This window comes from Trichechus manatus, unplaced genomic scaffold, assembly GCF_000243295.1.
Source record: "Trichechus manatus latirostris isolate Lorelei unplaced genomic scaffold, TriManLat1.0 scaffold00041, whole genome shotgun sequence".
Lineage (NCBI taxonomy): Eukaryota > Metazoa > Chordata > Mammalia > Sirenia > Trichechidae > Trichechus > Trichechus manatus.
Window position 1 is genome coordinate 10109817 of NW_004443977.1, and position 16109 is coordinate 10125925.

General features: G+C 54.4%; 1 protein-coding gene across 1 annotated transcript; it reads right to left on the reverse strand.

The window, feature by feature from the left end:
• Positions 1 to 9826: 9826 nt before the first annotated feature.
• IHH (Indian hedgehog signaling molecule) lies at positions 9827 to 16022 on the reverse strand. Its single transcript, XM_004376326.1, has 3 exons — positions 15669 to 16022; positions 12917 to 13178; positions 9827 to 11258 (listed from the first exon to the last, which is right to left on the reverse strand). The coding sequence occupies exons 1-3, from the start codon at positions 15978 to 15980 to the stop codon at positions 10600 to 10602; spliced, it is 1233 nt and encodes a 410-aa protein (XP_004376383.1). The 5' UTR covers positions 15981 to 16022; the 3' UTR covers positions 9827 to 10599.
• Positions 16023 to 16109: the final 87 nt, after the last annotated feature.

Below are 16109 nucleotides of genomic sequence, written 5' to 3' on the forward strand. Positions count from 1 at the left end.
TGGGCAAGTCACATGACCTCTCTGAACCTCAGTTTTCTTATGTGTTACCTGGGAATAATTAGCAAAAGGTTGATGTGAGCATAAGTGATCAAGCATGTGTAAAGTGCTTGGCATGTGGTAGGAAATCAACGAAGGTTAGTCACACACACACACACACACGCGCGCGCACACTCACACATGAAGATCACTCCCTAAATGGAAGGTCCCTGTAAATAAGGCCCTCAGCCTTCTGCACACCCTTCCCTCCCACCACCTCTCTACCTTTCTGCTGCACACTGGAAATATGGGAAGGTTTTCTTCAGATCCCTGTCCTTTGTTTTCTCCAAGATGGAGGCTGTCTTGCTGCTCTGGGGTGGATAAAGACAAAAGGAGATGCCGGGGTGATCTGCTATCCAATTGGCAAGAAAGTTCAACTCCACCACTTGGGATATCCTCTCCACCTTCCTTCATCTTAAGACTCTGACTCCGTTATGAGTGTTGGTTTTGAAATCCAAGATGCATTTGGGGAAGGGGGGTGAGGAGGCAGGGGCCCCCACAGAAGCTCCTAACCTCAGAGATGAGTGAGGTAATTCTTCTAAACCTGACCTCCTGAGGTGGGGGTGGAGCGTGAGATCAAGCTGCAGCTAACAGGGTACTGGAGTAGTTCAGGGCTGGACTAGAGGCAGGCATGGGGCACTCTCTGAGCCAGAGCCTCATGGCCTCCTGTAGCTACAGGGGGTGTGGGGAGCATCTAGGAATTGGTGACTCCTCCAGCCTGAAAGTGCTGGCAAGAGTTTGGGAGTAGAATGCCATCTGGCAAGAGAATTCTAGGAAAGGTTATATCCTGCCTGGGACCCTTGTGGAGTTTTCTAAGTGTCCTGTGCCAGCCCAGGCTCCCTAGATAACTTTTCCTCTCTATACACTGTCTCCACCGCAGGGCAGAAAGATACACAGGCCAGCAGTGAAAAGGTGGAGGGAAGAGGGCATGGGGTTTGATCTCATGAGACTCGAGTTCAAGTCCTGGTTTATTATGGATTAAATTGTGTCCCCCTCAAAAAATGTATGTTGAAGTCCTAACCCCCTGTGATTGTGAATGTGACCATTTAGGTTAACATGAGCTCATACCAGAGTAGGGTGGGTCCTAACCCCATTTAAGTGGTGTCTTATGAAAGAGGAGACCAGACACAGAGACATACAGGGAGCAGATGCCATGTGAAGATACATCTACAAGTCAAGGAATGTCCTGGATTGTCAGGAACCACCAGAAGCTAGGAGAGAGACATGGAACAGTTTCTGTCTCAGAGCCCTCAGGGGTCAACATGGCCAATATCCTGATTTGGACTTTTAGCATCCAGAACTCTAAGACAATAAATTTCTTTTCTTATAAGTCACCCAGTTTGCAGTATTTTGTTATGGCAGTCCTAGGAAACTAAGACATGGTTCTAGTATTTAACAACTGAGCAACTTGAGTCAAATTGTTAAGCCTCCCAGAACCTCACTCTCCTTGTCTGTAAATTGGAGACAAACAGGAATAGTATTTAAAAGACTGAATAACTGGTGAGGTATGGGCGCTGACCAATAAGAATGGATATTAGCTGGTCTTAGAGCCCGAGAAGGGTCCTGGAAGTCCCCACTATACCAGACATTAACCCTTTAGTTGCTGGATCATGAGGAAACCTGGGGGAGGCGTGGCAGGGAGGAAGGGACTGAGAGAGCTGTCACAGCAGTAAAGGGCTCAGTCAGCAACTGTTTACCAGAGTATTTCCAGGTTTTAACAACCAGTACAGCTATACTGGGAGTACTGGTTGTAAGTCAGACCTGAGGACAAATCCCTACCTCACTGGCTACTGTCCCATTGCTGTCAACTTGATTTTGACTCCCATGTTTATTTATTTCACGCCAGAACTTGAAGTCTCTCCTCCTCTTGATTCCTCCTCATTGGTGGAGAAGATGTCATCACATCTAACTGCTCATTTCCTTCTAGTCTGAGCAGTGCTCCTTCTCTGTGATGGCTCTTCCTGCTTTCCTTCCTGCACCATCTCCTGCAGGCTCTCCAACTCCACAGCTCTGTGACCAGCACCATGGACAGCTCCCACTGACCAGCCCATCATAGGCCACCCCCTCTTCCTCCTGCCTTCTGTCTTCTCTTTCCCGACCCACTCAGCCCAGAAACCCTGAAGTACGAACTGAATGAGGGTGTTATGGATTGAACTGTGTCCCCCCAAAATATGTATTATAAATCCTACTACACCTGTGGTTATAATCCCATTTGGGAATAGAGTTTTCTTTGTTATGTTAATGAGGCAGTATTAGTGCCAGGTGTGTTTTAAGTCAATCTCTTTTGAGATATAAAAGAGTAGATTAAGCAAGCAGCAAAAAAGCAGAAATGGGGGAAGACAGAGGTTATGCCGCATGAGATCTGCAAGGAACCAAGAAACGAGCTGAAAAGAGACAAGGACCTTCTCCCAGAGCCAACAGAAAGAGGAAGCCTTCCCCTAGAGCTAGTACCCTGAATTCGGACCTCTAGCTCCCTAAACAGTGAGAAAATACATTCTGTTTGTTAAAGCCACCCACTTCTGGTATCTCTGTTATAGCAGCACTAGATAACTAAGACAGAGGGGAAATCACTGAAAAGACAGTACAGTGGAGTGATTAAGAAAGACCTCTGGCATCAAGCAGACTGGATTTAAATTCCAACCCCACCAGCTATTAGCTGTCTGATCTTGTTCCTTTACTTCTGTGAGACCCAGTCTCCCCATCTGTAAACAGGGAAAACTTAACAGCTATCTCAAAGATTGTGAGGTTTAAGTGAGCTGGCAGATGTAAAGAACTTAGCACAGTGTCTGGCTAACAGTATGTTCTGAATAAATGGAGAATATCATTATTCTGTGACTTTCCATCCTATTTCGTTCCTCAAACCCCTTTCCAATTTATTTCCATTTCAGACCAGGGCCCGCTCTCAGGTAAACCTGTCATAACATGACCACTGGCTCAGTTCATCGGGCCTCTTTTAGGTGGCGGTCAGGTGTGGTAGAGGAACCCACCTTTGATTAACCCACAGGGTTCTTTCTTTATTAGATTTGATCACATTTTTTAAAATTTGAGTTAATTTTAGATGCACCCAAGAGTTACAACAATAGTATAGAGACTTCTTGTATACCCCTCACCCAGCTTCCCTTTACCTTAACATCTTACATGACCATAGAACATTTATCAAAACTAAGATAGTAACCTTGGTACAAAACTATTAACAAAAATAGAGGACTTATTTAGATTTCACAAGTTCGTTCAGTAATGTCCTTTTTTTTTTTTTGTCCCAATAGTCAATCCAGGATCCCACATTGCATTTAATTGTCATATCTCCTTAGACTCCTCCACTCTGGGGCAGTTCCTGAGTCTTTCCTTGTATTTCATGATCTTGATCAAACAAAACCCATTGCCGTGGAGTCAATTGCTACTCATAGTGCCCCATAGGACAGAGTAGAACTGCCACATAGGATTTCCAAGGCTGTAAATCTTTATGGGAGCAGACTGCCACATCTTTCTCCTATGGAATGGTTGGTGGGTTTGAACCTCCAATCTTTCAGTTAGCAGCCGAGCACTTAACCATTGTGCCACCAGGTCTGGCCAGTTATTTGGTAAAATATTCCTCAGTCTGGTAGCTCTTCCATACATGTTTTCTCATGTTAGAGTGAGGTTTGTATTATTGGGAAGGAAATCAGGCATCATATCAGGGGGTAATGATGATGATGATGATAGCTGCCATTGAGTCAGCTCCTACGTGGTGACCTTATGTACACCAGAACAAATGGCTGCCCGGTCCTTTGTCATCCCCATAATCACCAGCATGTTTGAGTCCATCACTGTGGCTATTTTGCCAATCCATCTCACCAAGGGTCTCCTTCGCGCTTGCTGGCCCTCTACGTCACCAAACAGGATGTCCTCCTCCAGAGATGGATCCCTCCTGATGTATCCAAAGCAAGTGAATTGGACAATGTTCTGTTGTGAACCTTAAACTTTTCATCGGCTAATTTTCAGAAGTACATCACCAAGCCTTTCTTTCTAGTCTATCTTAGTCAAGAAGCTCTGCTGATACCTACCCACCATGGGTGATCCTGCTGGCACTTGAAATACCAGTGGCATAGCTTCTAATATCACAGTAATAAGCAAGCCACTACAGTACAACAGACTGATAGATGGGTGGTGGATATAAGGGGGTACATGATGTCAATATAGGGTACTGCTGACATTAATCTTGATCACTTGGTTAAGGTGGTGTCTGCCAGGATTTCCTACTGTAAGCTTGCTGTTTTCTTTTCTTTATTAGATTTTGATCATGCCCGGTTTTTGCTTCTCTAGGATAAAGAGTTCAAAACCAGGAAACCTGTCCTCACGCTAACCTCTACACCACCACACTCCTGACCACTCCCCTGGGCCACACCCAACCCTATTATCTGCCTGGTTACTTTTTAAGTTGGCGCTCAGAAGGGTGTGCAGAAACAAGATGCACAAGCACCTGGAGTTTATTAGGGCAACAAGGTGTTTTCTGGTTCATTTTCATGGACCTTCTTGTCCAGGCCCTGCTAATCCTGCTTGCAAGGGCACTGTGAAAAAATATTGCCAGAAACTATCCTTTCCCAGGTCTAGTCCCAAACTATAAGCACTTTCTTCAACATTTAACATTTGGGTTTTAAAAATCTCCAGTAGTATTTTTTTCCACTTGGCCATTTGTAACTCCTTGCTGCCCACTAGCTTAGATCCATGAGCTTCCTTCCTTCTAGAACCACTGCAAAGCTCTTCACTCCTGCAAGAGTTTGATATCATGAGAGATCCTGCCACCAGGGCAGATACATAACATTTTTTTTTCAATCAGCTGAGCCTAGTGAGATGTGCTCATCCAACCCTCCCCTTTGTCTCCATCACCAGCTATACCTCGCAGTTGCTGTCAACTTGACTCTGATGCACGGCGACCTCATGTGTATCAGAGTAAAATTGTGCTCCATAGGGCCTTCAGTGGCTGATTTTTGGGAAGTAGATTTCCAGGGCTTTCTCCCGAGGCACCTCTGGGTGAACTTGAATCTCCAACCTTTTGGTTAGCAGCCAAGCACATTAACCGTTTCTACCACCCAGGGACTCCCGATTGCCAGCTGCCCCTGGTTTATTCCATTTCAGTGTGTCTTCTCATGTTGCCCCTTTAGAAGATGAGGGGGCATCATACCTCCTCCAGCCTCATGCAGATAACTCCAGTGTTTAAAGCCTTTGGTGTAAAACTGTGTAAAATGTCTCTGGAAAGCCTCAGAAGATGCTTTTACAAGTCCCCATTACCTCTTTGTCCTTTGTTCTGGTTACTATTGCTGTGTAAGAAATTACTCCAAACAACAATCTTATTTTGCAGGTCAGGAATTCAGGAAGGGTTTGGCCAGATAGTTCTCGTTTGGGGTCTCTCATGCAGTTGCAGACAGATGTTGTCCAGGGCTGCAGCCATCTGAAGGCTCAACTGGGCTGGACATCCAAGATGGTTCACTTGCATGGCTGGCAGTTGATGCTGGCTGATGGCTGGGAGCTAAGCCGGGCAGTTGAGCAGAACACCTATCTATAGCTTCGCCAGCATGGCAGTCTCAAGGTAGCTGGGCTGCACCCAAGAGAGCCAGGCAGACGTTGCATGGCTTTTTCTGACTAACCTCAGACTAGATTCAGGGGGAGGACCCAGAGGAGGTGGACCTGGAGAAATATCGTCCTAGGTGCTGTGAGGGGACCCAGGGATGTGTGTGTGTGGTTGTTAAAATATGTCCATAAATTCTTTGACACCCCTCCTACGGAGAGGCAGGGTCACGGCCACCTCCAGTCCCATTAGATCTTTTCGGTTGAGGCTGGGGGTGCCCTCCCATTCCCTTGGGATGGTGACTTGCCTGTTCCCATCTCCTCTGATTGCCGCTGCAGGGGACCTGGGTTCTGGTCCAGATTCTGTGGCTGTGTGACCTTGGGAAAGTGACTTCACCTCTCTGGGCCTCAGTTTCTTCATCTGCAAAGTAGGAATTAGGAACATCCTAATTCCTACTTTGGATTTAAAAAGATAATGTAAATAGTACACTTGGCCTATACTTAGTAGGTGTCCCTGATTGTAGAAGAAATGACCATGGGCAAGTCATTTTCCCTTTTGGAGCCTTAGTTTGTTTAACTCTGAAATAGGGATAATAATTCTCTGTCTTGCTTTCCAATGTGGATGAGAGGGGGCTTAAGTGGGCTGCAGGGAGGGCCCCTGCATCTAAGTCCAGCTGGGGCGGACGCAGCGTGTGTGCGAAGCCAAAGAGTGTGGCTTGGGGAGGCCCAGTGCACAGGGCGGGGCGGCTATCGCCCCAGCCGGCCCTTATCAGGTCCGGACCCGCCACTGCTCAGCCCCTGGAACAAAGAGGCTTTGAGAGCCGGGCTGGGGCGTGGGCCGTGTGGCCAAGTCCCAGGAGGTGCACCTGCCCAAGGTGCAGAGGGCAGTAGGTGGGGGAGCTGCCGCCGCCTACCTCTGCCAAGGAGGTTTCCCCGCGGTGGGGGCATCCTCCGAGGTGGGGAGCATGGCCTGTGCTCTCCCCCAAGGCCCCCATTCCTGGAGTCTGGTCCTCTTTGGGCGCATCTTGCTTGAGCACTTACTGTCAAGCCCTCAGTTCTTCCCCTGCCTAAGGGCGCAGTGTCTGCTCTCCACCCCGCCCTCTTTCACAGTCTTTCCTCCTGGCACCAGTCACACCTGCTCCCAGTCACTGAACGTACCCTGCCCTTCCCGCTCCGTGCATCTGCTCACGATCCATCACTTACGCTTGCCCAAGTCACTCACGCCCCTGAAGTCTAGATGCCAGGCACCTTTAGGAAGACTCGGGTCATTGCACATCCCATCACCTCCCTGGAGAATCGTTTTGCTCTCCCTCTAGTGTCGCACCGTGCTGAGTTTTTCTCCCAACCGTCCGCACAGTAAAGTCGGCTGAGCCAGGCAAAGGCCCCAGAGCTGTCAGAGTGGAAGTTTACAGGTTGTGCACTGCTGCGGGTCTCCAGCGTACCCCCTGCGCTAGGCTCTCTCCTAAAAGAACTTTCGCCCTCCCTAGCAGAAGGCGGGAACAGAAATCTTTTCTAGTTGGATCAATGGAGGGGTGCCTATTTCCGGTTCCCACACCGGGGCGCTGTATGTGCTTGCTGCAGGCTCGACTGCCTACAGGACTGTTGGGTTCGTTTCACCTCTTCCCAACACAGGGCTGCTCATTATCTGTAGAACAGCAGGTGTGTTTGTATGTGTGTGTGTGGAGGAGGGTGCAGCACGGTGTGGGTGGGTGGGTGGCTGGGTGCAGCACAGCCTTCCAAGAGCCAGGCGAAGCAGTGATGGGTCTTTCCAAACAAGAGGGAGGGGGCTGCAAGGACTGCTTGGAGAAGGATACCTGCCCAGAGGCTCCAGGCACAGAGAAGTAGGGGAGTGGCATGCAGTGGCCTCCTTGGGTTGAGGGCAGTTAGTGGAGACAATCTACAAGCCTCACAGCCAGGAGGTTCCTACACTTTGTCTTCTCGACCTGGACCCTCCAGATCTTGCTATCTCTGGTTCTCCTTGCAGACTGTGGACTTAGATATAGGTCTTGGCCTTATTTGAAGGTGTTACTCTGAGTTTCCTCCTCTTGTGCTTCTGAAGTGGGATGGGGGTGCAGAGTGGCAGGCAGAGAGAGAAGAAACCTGGAGAATCTCTTGAACCCAGGTGGACCAGCTCTGGGAAATGAGGAGAGAGGATGTTTATGTGGGAAAGCCCAGGAGATCACCCTTACAGATGCAGACGCGAGTGCAGAGAAGGGCCAAGGTCAAGGGTGCTGGGATGATGGCTGGTCAGTGAGTCTGCCCCAGAAAGATGGGTCCAGTCTGGACATGCTGACAAAGGGGACTTCTGGGCCTGAAGTCCTGAGAGTGCCTTCCAGGGAGGACCCAAGTTTATCAAGGTAGAAGCCTTGTGGCAAAACAGTAGGCCCAAGAGCCAGACTGCATGGGTTCCAATCCTGCTTCTGTCACTTGCTCTGTAATGTCGGGCAAGATACTTAACCTCCCTGTGCTTCTGTGTTCTTATCTGGAAAAGGGTAATATTAAAAGTACATACCACATGGAGTTATGAAAATTAAATGACTTACTACATATAAAGCACCTAAAACAATGCCTGGCACTGGTTGTTGTTGTCGTCGAGTCAACCTTTTGTATAATAGAATGAAATGTTGCCAGTTCCTATGCCATCTTCATGATCATTGGGATGTGTGAGTCCACTGTTGCAGCTATTGTGTCAGTTCACCTCACTGAGAGTTTCCCTCATTTGTTATCCATAGGGTTCTTCATAGGCTGATTTTTTGCAGGTAAATCACCAGGCCCTTCTTCCTAGTCTTAGTCTGGAAGCTCTGCTAAAACCTGTTTACCATGGGTGACCCTGCTGGTATTTGAAATTCCAGTGGCATAGCTTCCAGCATTATAGCAACAAGCAAGTCACCACAGTATGACAAACTGACAGACAGGCACTGATTAAACAACAACAAAAAAAACCCATTGCTGTCGAGTCGATTCTGACTCATAGTGACCCTATAGGACAGAGTAGAACTGCTCCAAAGGGTTTCCAAGGAGCGCCTGGTGGCTTTGAACTGCCAACCTTTTGGTTAGCAGCCAAACTCTTAACCACTACACCACCACGGTTTCCAGGCACTGGTTAGTGCCCATTAAATGATAATTATTATCATTACAGCATGATGGGGCCTATTTACCCAGATGACACAGACCCTCAGGCAATGAAGTTTTCTCTGGAGTTTTCCTCCAGGGAGGTAGGGTGGAGGTAAGGGTCTGAGTAGTCATCCCCATCACTCTCAACCCAGTAATCTCTGTAAGAGGATAGAGCCTGGGCAGTGGCATATTGGTAAATGCTTTAGCAACTGGCTCTCCAGGGTGAGGGGGACCCCTAATTTGTAGCAATTGCCAATTTCCATGGTGTGAACACTCTCACCTAACAGCATGTGTCAACTAGCTCACCAAATTCTTGAAAATTTAACAACTGCCTCTTGCAAGCAGGAGTGAGCCATTTCTAGCACACCACTGGGCCTAGGTACCTCAGTGGATCTGTGGCGAGTACAGAAAAACCAGCCTTGGGGTGGAGAGGCCAAGAGAAAGAGAAGAAGGGGTCATCCCATCTTGGCAATGAACTGGGTCTTCTCTAGACTAAGCAGTGTTTCTCAAAGTGGGGCCCATGGACCATCTGCAGTGCTTGAGGTGTTTATGACAATAAGTTCCTGGGCCTCACTCTGGATCTATTAAAGCAGAATCTTGGGAGTGGGGCCCAGGAATCACTTTGAGACAAGCTGCCCAGGTGATTCTGAGAACTGCTAGATTAGGGATCCCTGACTTGCCCAAGAAGTCAGAATGGGCCACAGACCTATGTTAATTCTACAGAATCTTTTCATACTGCAGCCCATTACCCACAGGAAAGAATCAGAAACCCAGGCCCAGTGAAGACTGAGGAGCCAGAGAAAGTACCTTGACTGGGCAGGATGGGGTAGGTTCCAGATGAGTGAAGTGACCATGGATTAGTCACCGCAGTTCCCTCTCCGGTGTAACTACTTTTAGGACACACTTTGGGGTCAGCATGTGATAGCATGCCAGGCGCAGAGCACAGCTCTCTGTTGGGACTTTGAGAGCTCCGGGGTGAGAAAGAGCCTGCAAGAGGGTGGAGGCACTGGAGGCTTTGTCCTTGGGGGAAGGAGAGCTAGGCTTCACCAAGGAGGAGAGCAAACCCCTGACAAACCCACTCATGGTGACAAATTATCCCTGTATTGGCCCCAGTCAGCGTCCTGGGCTCTGAGGCTCTAACAACTTAAATAATTTTTATTACAAAAGGAAGAAAAGACCAAAACATCCCCCAAATTCTCCCGTTGGCTTCCTCCTCTGCTCCAATAAATAAGGGGGGAAGAGACTGACCGGAGGAGTGGGTGGGGGCCATGGTTCAGCAGAAAAGGGAGCTCAGCTTGGGTAGGAAGGACATCTAGTCCCCTTCCCCTGGCCCCTGGTCCTGTGGTCACGTTGGCTGGAACACAGAACTCTGTCCACTGACAGCAAGTCTCTGGATGTGTCCCGAGGAGTGTGGCCAGGCAGGAAGGTCATTCTTCAGGATTGCCAGGCTGGCTGCCCCACCTGTGGCCTTCTCGGTTCTGGGAGGCATTGAGTCTAGCCAGCTCACCTTGCTGGCTCCCAGGGAATCTAGCAGCATCAACTGAGGTGCAAGCCCACCTATGGGGGCCTAAGACAGATGGAATGGCCCTCCCCATCAGGGAAGGCAGAGTATGAAAACGAGTAGTGAGGGCTGGCTGGGTTGGCACCCATCATGCCAGCCTCGAGGCCTCTAGGATAGAAGGACAGACCCTCTCCCCAGCTCAGCTTGCAGCTCTTTCACCAACCATGCTGGGGCTGGGGGACACTGGCATTGCCCTGTCAAGTCTCATTGGTGCATCTCCATGGTAGAGGAGGTGGTGGGAGCCAGTGCCTTCCCCTGCCAGTCTCTTCCAGGGCCAGCGCCCTCCAGCGGGGAGGCCTTTGGACCCAGGATGGCAGTTCCGGTAGGGCAGTGGTGGGACCCTTTCAGCTCCCTGCCCCAGACACGCCCAGTGGGTGGAATCTGCCCTCTTCCAGCAAGAGTCGCCCCAGGCGATAGAGCAGCTGGGGGTACCAGTGCACACCCTCGCCCAGGGTCCGGCTGGCCCATGCCAAGCTGTGAAACAGTCGCAGGGGCAAAAAGGCCAACTGAGCCAGGTGGTGGTCAGCCACGGCTGCAAAGCAGGAGGCCACCACATCCTCCACCACCAGCGTCCCGTGCCTTGTGAGGGGGGCGTAGGCCCCAAGGGCCACGTGTGTGGAGACAGCTGCCACTCGGGCAGGCTGCAGACCTGGTGGCCCAGCCACCAGCACATACTGGCCAGGCTGCACTTGGCTGGCAAACGTGGCCTGGAAGCGAGCCGCCGGTTCTGTGTGATTGTTGGAGGTGAAGAGCAGGTGGGCAGGCGTAAGCACCAGGCGGCGCGGGGGGTCATGGGTCTCGATGACCTGGAAGGCCCTCAGCTGCTCTGGCTCGCGGTCCAGGAAAATTAGCACATCACTGAACGTGGGGCTCCCGTCCTCCCCCATGGCCAGCACCCGGTCTCCTGGCCTCACAGCTGACAAGGCCACACGTGCCCCACTCTCCAGGCGCACCTGGGCTCCAGCAGGAAAGCAGCCACCGGTCTTGGCTGCGGCAGAGTGCTCTGTGGGAAGAAGGAACATGAAGGTGTTACTGATGTGGAACCCGGATTCCCACCCCCAACACCCTTCGCCAGTCCCCCAGCCCAGCCAAAGCTACTCGTGCTCCTGGCATCATATCTGAGCCCCTGCCGCCAACTTCCCATGCATTTTGATACCCTCCACCCAACCCCCAATGTGACCTTCTGCTTCCCTTCTTCCATAATCCTTTGCCAATGAGAGGAGCATATTGGGGCTCTAAGACCCAGTGGGTTAGAGAAGAAGAGGCCTTCTGAGGACCAGGTGAAGCCCCCCATCTGCTTATGTCATGACTATGCTGGGAAGCATCACCGGGGCCAAATGGTTGGCCAAGCCAGGCAACGGTCAGCTGTGACTTGGGACAGGGAAGGCTGCAGCCTCATGGAGGGGGAGATGGCTTAGTTCCTCTGGGGTCCAGATGTCCCATTATTTCTCAACTCTTGGTCAGACACTTCCCCTAAACTGCCTTCTCAGACTTATACCCCCAATTTCTGTGATTCTACATGGAAGCCAAAGGAAGATCAGCCAGTGGGACACAGACAGACTCCCGGGAAGCCTGGCATGAACTGTCAGGTCAGGGGGTGGGTCAGTGGGTGGACGTAATCACTGTCTTCAATTGATGTCCTTTTGTGGGGACAGGCCACAGTGGCATCAACAGGTAAAAAGGGAGAGCAATGTTTAGGGGCAGGAGAAATGAATGGTGGCCAGTCTGGGAGCTAGCATGAGGTCAGTGTGGCAGGTAAAGCGTTGATGTGACTTGAAGTAAATACAGTTGGTGGGGGACATGCTCAGGGGAAGGGTCAGTGGCCATGGGTCAGTGTGGGGAGTACAAGAAAGTAGGCCTGATTCAGTGTGCCGGGTCTGTGTGTGGGTGTGATTACTACATGGGACCAGTGTGAGAGGTGAGCCTGCAAGCCAGGCGGGGCCAGGTTGGGGGTCACACAGGAACCATGGGAAGCATCCATAGCTGGGTTCAGTGTAGGTGACCAGGATGCTGACAAGACTCGGGTGGGGGAGGGGCCCCGCTCCAGCCAATTCTGATCAACAAGGCGGCCAATCTGGGAAAGTCCACTTTATTGAGTCCACTCTGTTTTTTCTGGCCCCAAAGTGTCCAGCTTCAGGGCCCTGGGGGACAGGTTGGGGACGCCTGCGCCCCCTGGGAGGAGCATACACAGCATCCTAAAGCGCCTGACCTGAGCTGGGTCTGGGTCTGAACCTCGGGCTCCTGGGCTCCTGGTAAGGCATGCTGGGATCTGGCCCACCCTGGTCCCTGGCCCCACAACAGCCTCCTTCTGCACCCGGCTGAGTGGGGAGGTGCCTCTGCCGTCCTGGCTTCCTTCATCTGTCCAGCTTGCTCTGTCTTGCACCTCCTGCTGCAGGCTCTGGGTTGTGGACCGCCAGGTCAGCACCCTGGGCTCGGGGACATGGCCCTGTCTCCCTAGGCTCCTGCCTTGTCACTACCAGGCCTGAGAGGAGCAGGCAGTCATGAGTAGCAGCGGGAAGCGCTGCCGACATCCTCTTCCCAGAAGTTCCTGCCTCCATCCCTGGCCCAGCCTCTTCACCTTCTGGGCCCCAGAGGGCCCAGTGCCGCCTGTCTACGCCCTGCGGCCCCGGCCCCGGGCCCAGCTCCCTTGCGGCGGCTCACCGGACTTGACGGAGCAATGCACGTGGGCCTTGGATTCATAATATACCCAGTCGAAGCCGGCTTCCACGGCCAAGCGAGCCAGCAGCCCGTACTTATTTCGGTCGCGGTCCGACGTGGTGATGTCCACTGCGCGGCCCTCGTAGTGCAGTGACTCCTCGGAGTGGTGGCCGTCCTCGTCCCAGCCCTCCGTCACCCGTAGCTTCACGCCGGGCCACTGGTTCATCACGGAAATGGCCAGCGAGTTTAGGCGGTCCTTGCAGCGCTGCGAGAAGAAAGCGCGAAGAGCTAAGGTGAGGAACCTGCTGGGGTGCGGGTGCAGCTTCGCTCGGGACTCTCCTACCGCATTGGATGGGGTTGGTAAACCCGGGAGGTTATCCTTAGGAACAGAGGGCCCCAACGTGCTCGCTCCCATTCTAGGATCTGGGTCGCCCCAAGGACCTGGACTGCATGGTGGCGCCAAATCTGGAGGGCGCGTGGAGCCACCACCCTCTGGGCGCCCTTCCACGACAGATGGAGTTCTTCCCTCCTGTGTTCGCTCTCTTTCTCTTGGTCGGGGTACCGGTCCCTCCAGAGGCGGGACTACACCTTTCGAAGGCCCCACACCTCTGCCTCGCCAAGGCACTAGGACTCGTGCGCGGCCAGAAGAGAGGGGATTGTAGCGGAGCGGACAGCCTGCGGCTGGCCTGCTAGGCGTGCAAGGCCCAAGGTGCCCAGTAGGTGTCACCGTAGCCTTAGGGCTGAGGCCGGGGACCTAGGGCCCCGGCGGCGCGGCAGGTGCAGGTCGCCCCAGCTGCGCCGAGGGTGTGTTGGGACGGGAATCTCAGGTCAGCCTGGATCTTTTGGGCGCCACAGAGCCTTCTTGCTGGACTTTCTTACGATCTGAAACCCGCCCGCATCCACTCCCAGGACAGGATGGGCTCGTGAGGCAAAGGAATTTGGTGAAGGACTTAGTGCCGGACTCAGCCTGGTGGGGGCAACGCGAAGCGTTTCCCGCCGCAAGGGGCGCGCGCGCGGGATTGACAAGCCAAGGCAACGTGCTCCTCGAGCCCAGCGCCCTCAGCACGTCTGCGCCGGTGCGCCACCCATACATGGAAAGGGACCCGAGAAACCGAGCCTCTGAATCAGGGAGCTGACTCCACGCTCTGCCTCACTCGGAGTGGGGGTAGAGCTGCACCCTGGGAGAAGGATGGGAGGGACCATCTGCCCTTACTGCCTCCCCGCGTGCCTGGGGCCTCAGGAGCAAGACACCCTGCAGCTGCGGGGGTGGGGGTGGGGGAAGGGGAGAAGGAGAGGGGCGCAGGGGCCAGGGCCTCAGCATGCGGTGGAGGGGGCCCTTCCACCAGTCGGTGTCTCTGAGGTGCGTCCCGGCAGCCAAGTGTGGAGAGCCCAGTCTCAGCCTACCCCCAACCCGCGGAGCCCAGGCCCTACAGACCCTTGGACTTGGCCTCCCGGAAGCCACGAGCGGGTACAACCCAAGGCCCAGCCAGTCCTCCCTTGCGCACAGCCTGGCTGGGGGCGCTTCCTGCCGGGGAGGGAGCTCTGCGTGCTCCTTCCTGGTCCTCACCGCCAGGCCTCTAGCCCCCCACCTATGTCCTCCCCGCGGGCCCTTGCTCCCCGCCCTTTCTCCTTCCCCCACTCCCCTGGGTCCAGAGCTGGGGCGCTTGCTGTCAATGATTGCCCAGCCCGTGGCCCGGATCCTTATCTGCATTCCTCGGCGCCCGGCCCGGCCCGGCCACCAGCCAACCTTCGGCCCCGACACCGGCCGGCCAGCCCCAGCTTCAGGGCGCGTGCTGAGGGCCGTGGTCTAGCTGCTCTTCCTAAAGGACCTAGAAAGCCTCAGCCTTCCTGCTGGGGAAGCCCCGGGAGACCCCAGAAGGATGCGGCGTTAGGTCTCTCTGCTTTCAGACCCGGATGCAGGGAAGGAAATTTGCGCCCCGGCGCTCCGCCGGAACGCGGGTCTTGTTTCGAGCACGCAAGGGCTAGCTTCAGCTGTTTCCTGCCTCCCTCGGCATCCCAGCCCATCTTTTCCAGTTTTCGCGTCCCCACCGCCGAGCCCAGGGATCTCCCAAGTTCGGTCCCAGGGCCCGAAGGCCCCCGCACCCCACCCTTCAACCGCAGCCTCGCCGCTCAGACACGTGGGCTCGCCGGGCTTGTTCCCTCTCCCACCTCCGCCTCCCAGCTCAACTGTTCCCCGCGGTGTCTTCATCCCAGACCCAGCAGACACGGCCCCGACCCCGCCCCCTGTACTCCTGGCGGGGGCAGCGCAGCGAACCACTAGCGCGCGCGGCGGCCGGGCATGGGGCCTCCGCGCCCGGAGCTTCTTCGCCTCACCGGGCTGAATGGCTTCGCAATGAAAGGGGCGCAGCCGCGCGGAGGGGTAGGCTGGGAGGGACGGCGTGGGTCCGGGAGGCACAGGAGGAAGATAGCCGGGTCGAGGTATCTCCGGGTGCCGCCTCACGCCAGAGCTGCTAGCATGCACGCCGGAGGCAGAGGGGCCGCGGCTAACCTGCCGGGCTGCGGGACTTGGCAGCAGGAGCCTCTTCTCGCAGACTCCGGCGGGTTCCGGGACGCGGACACCCCGGCAGGGACCCCTGGCCTGTGCATCTCGGGTAGGAGGTAGCCAGACTTAGCGAGAGGAGCAAGTGCCGGGGGCGGGCTGGGCAGTCGAGAAAAGGTGCCAGGGGGGCGGGTAGGGCTGGGCAGGTGGCAGTGCTTCGGCGGCGGCGCGCTGGGGGGGGCGGGTCGCTCTCACCTGGGTCATGAGGCGATCCGCGCCTGTGTTCTCCTCGTCCTTGAAGATGATGTCGGGGTTGTAGTTGGGAGTGAGTTCCTTGAAGCGCTCCGAGCTGCGCGCGATCTTGCCTTCATAGCGCCCGCTGGCGCCCAGGGTCTTCTCCGGCACGTTGGGGCTGAACTGCTTGTAGGCGAGCGGCACGAGCTTGCGCGGCGGCCGCCGGCGGCTGCCCACCACCCGGCCGGGCCCGCAGCCGCGCGCCGCCGGCACCAGCAGCAGCAGCAAGAGCAAGCAGAACCGCAGGCGGGGCCGGAGACGGGCGGGAGACATGACCGGGGAGCCCTTCAAGCGGCGGGCCAGAGCGCCCGGCGGGCTGATGGGTGGGCGAGTCAACAGGCGCGCTACCGGGCTCAGGCGGCGGGGTGGCTCTGGGGGGCTCCAGGCGGGGGCGCCATGGGC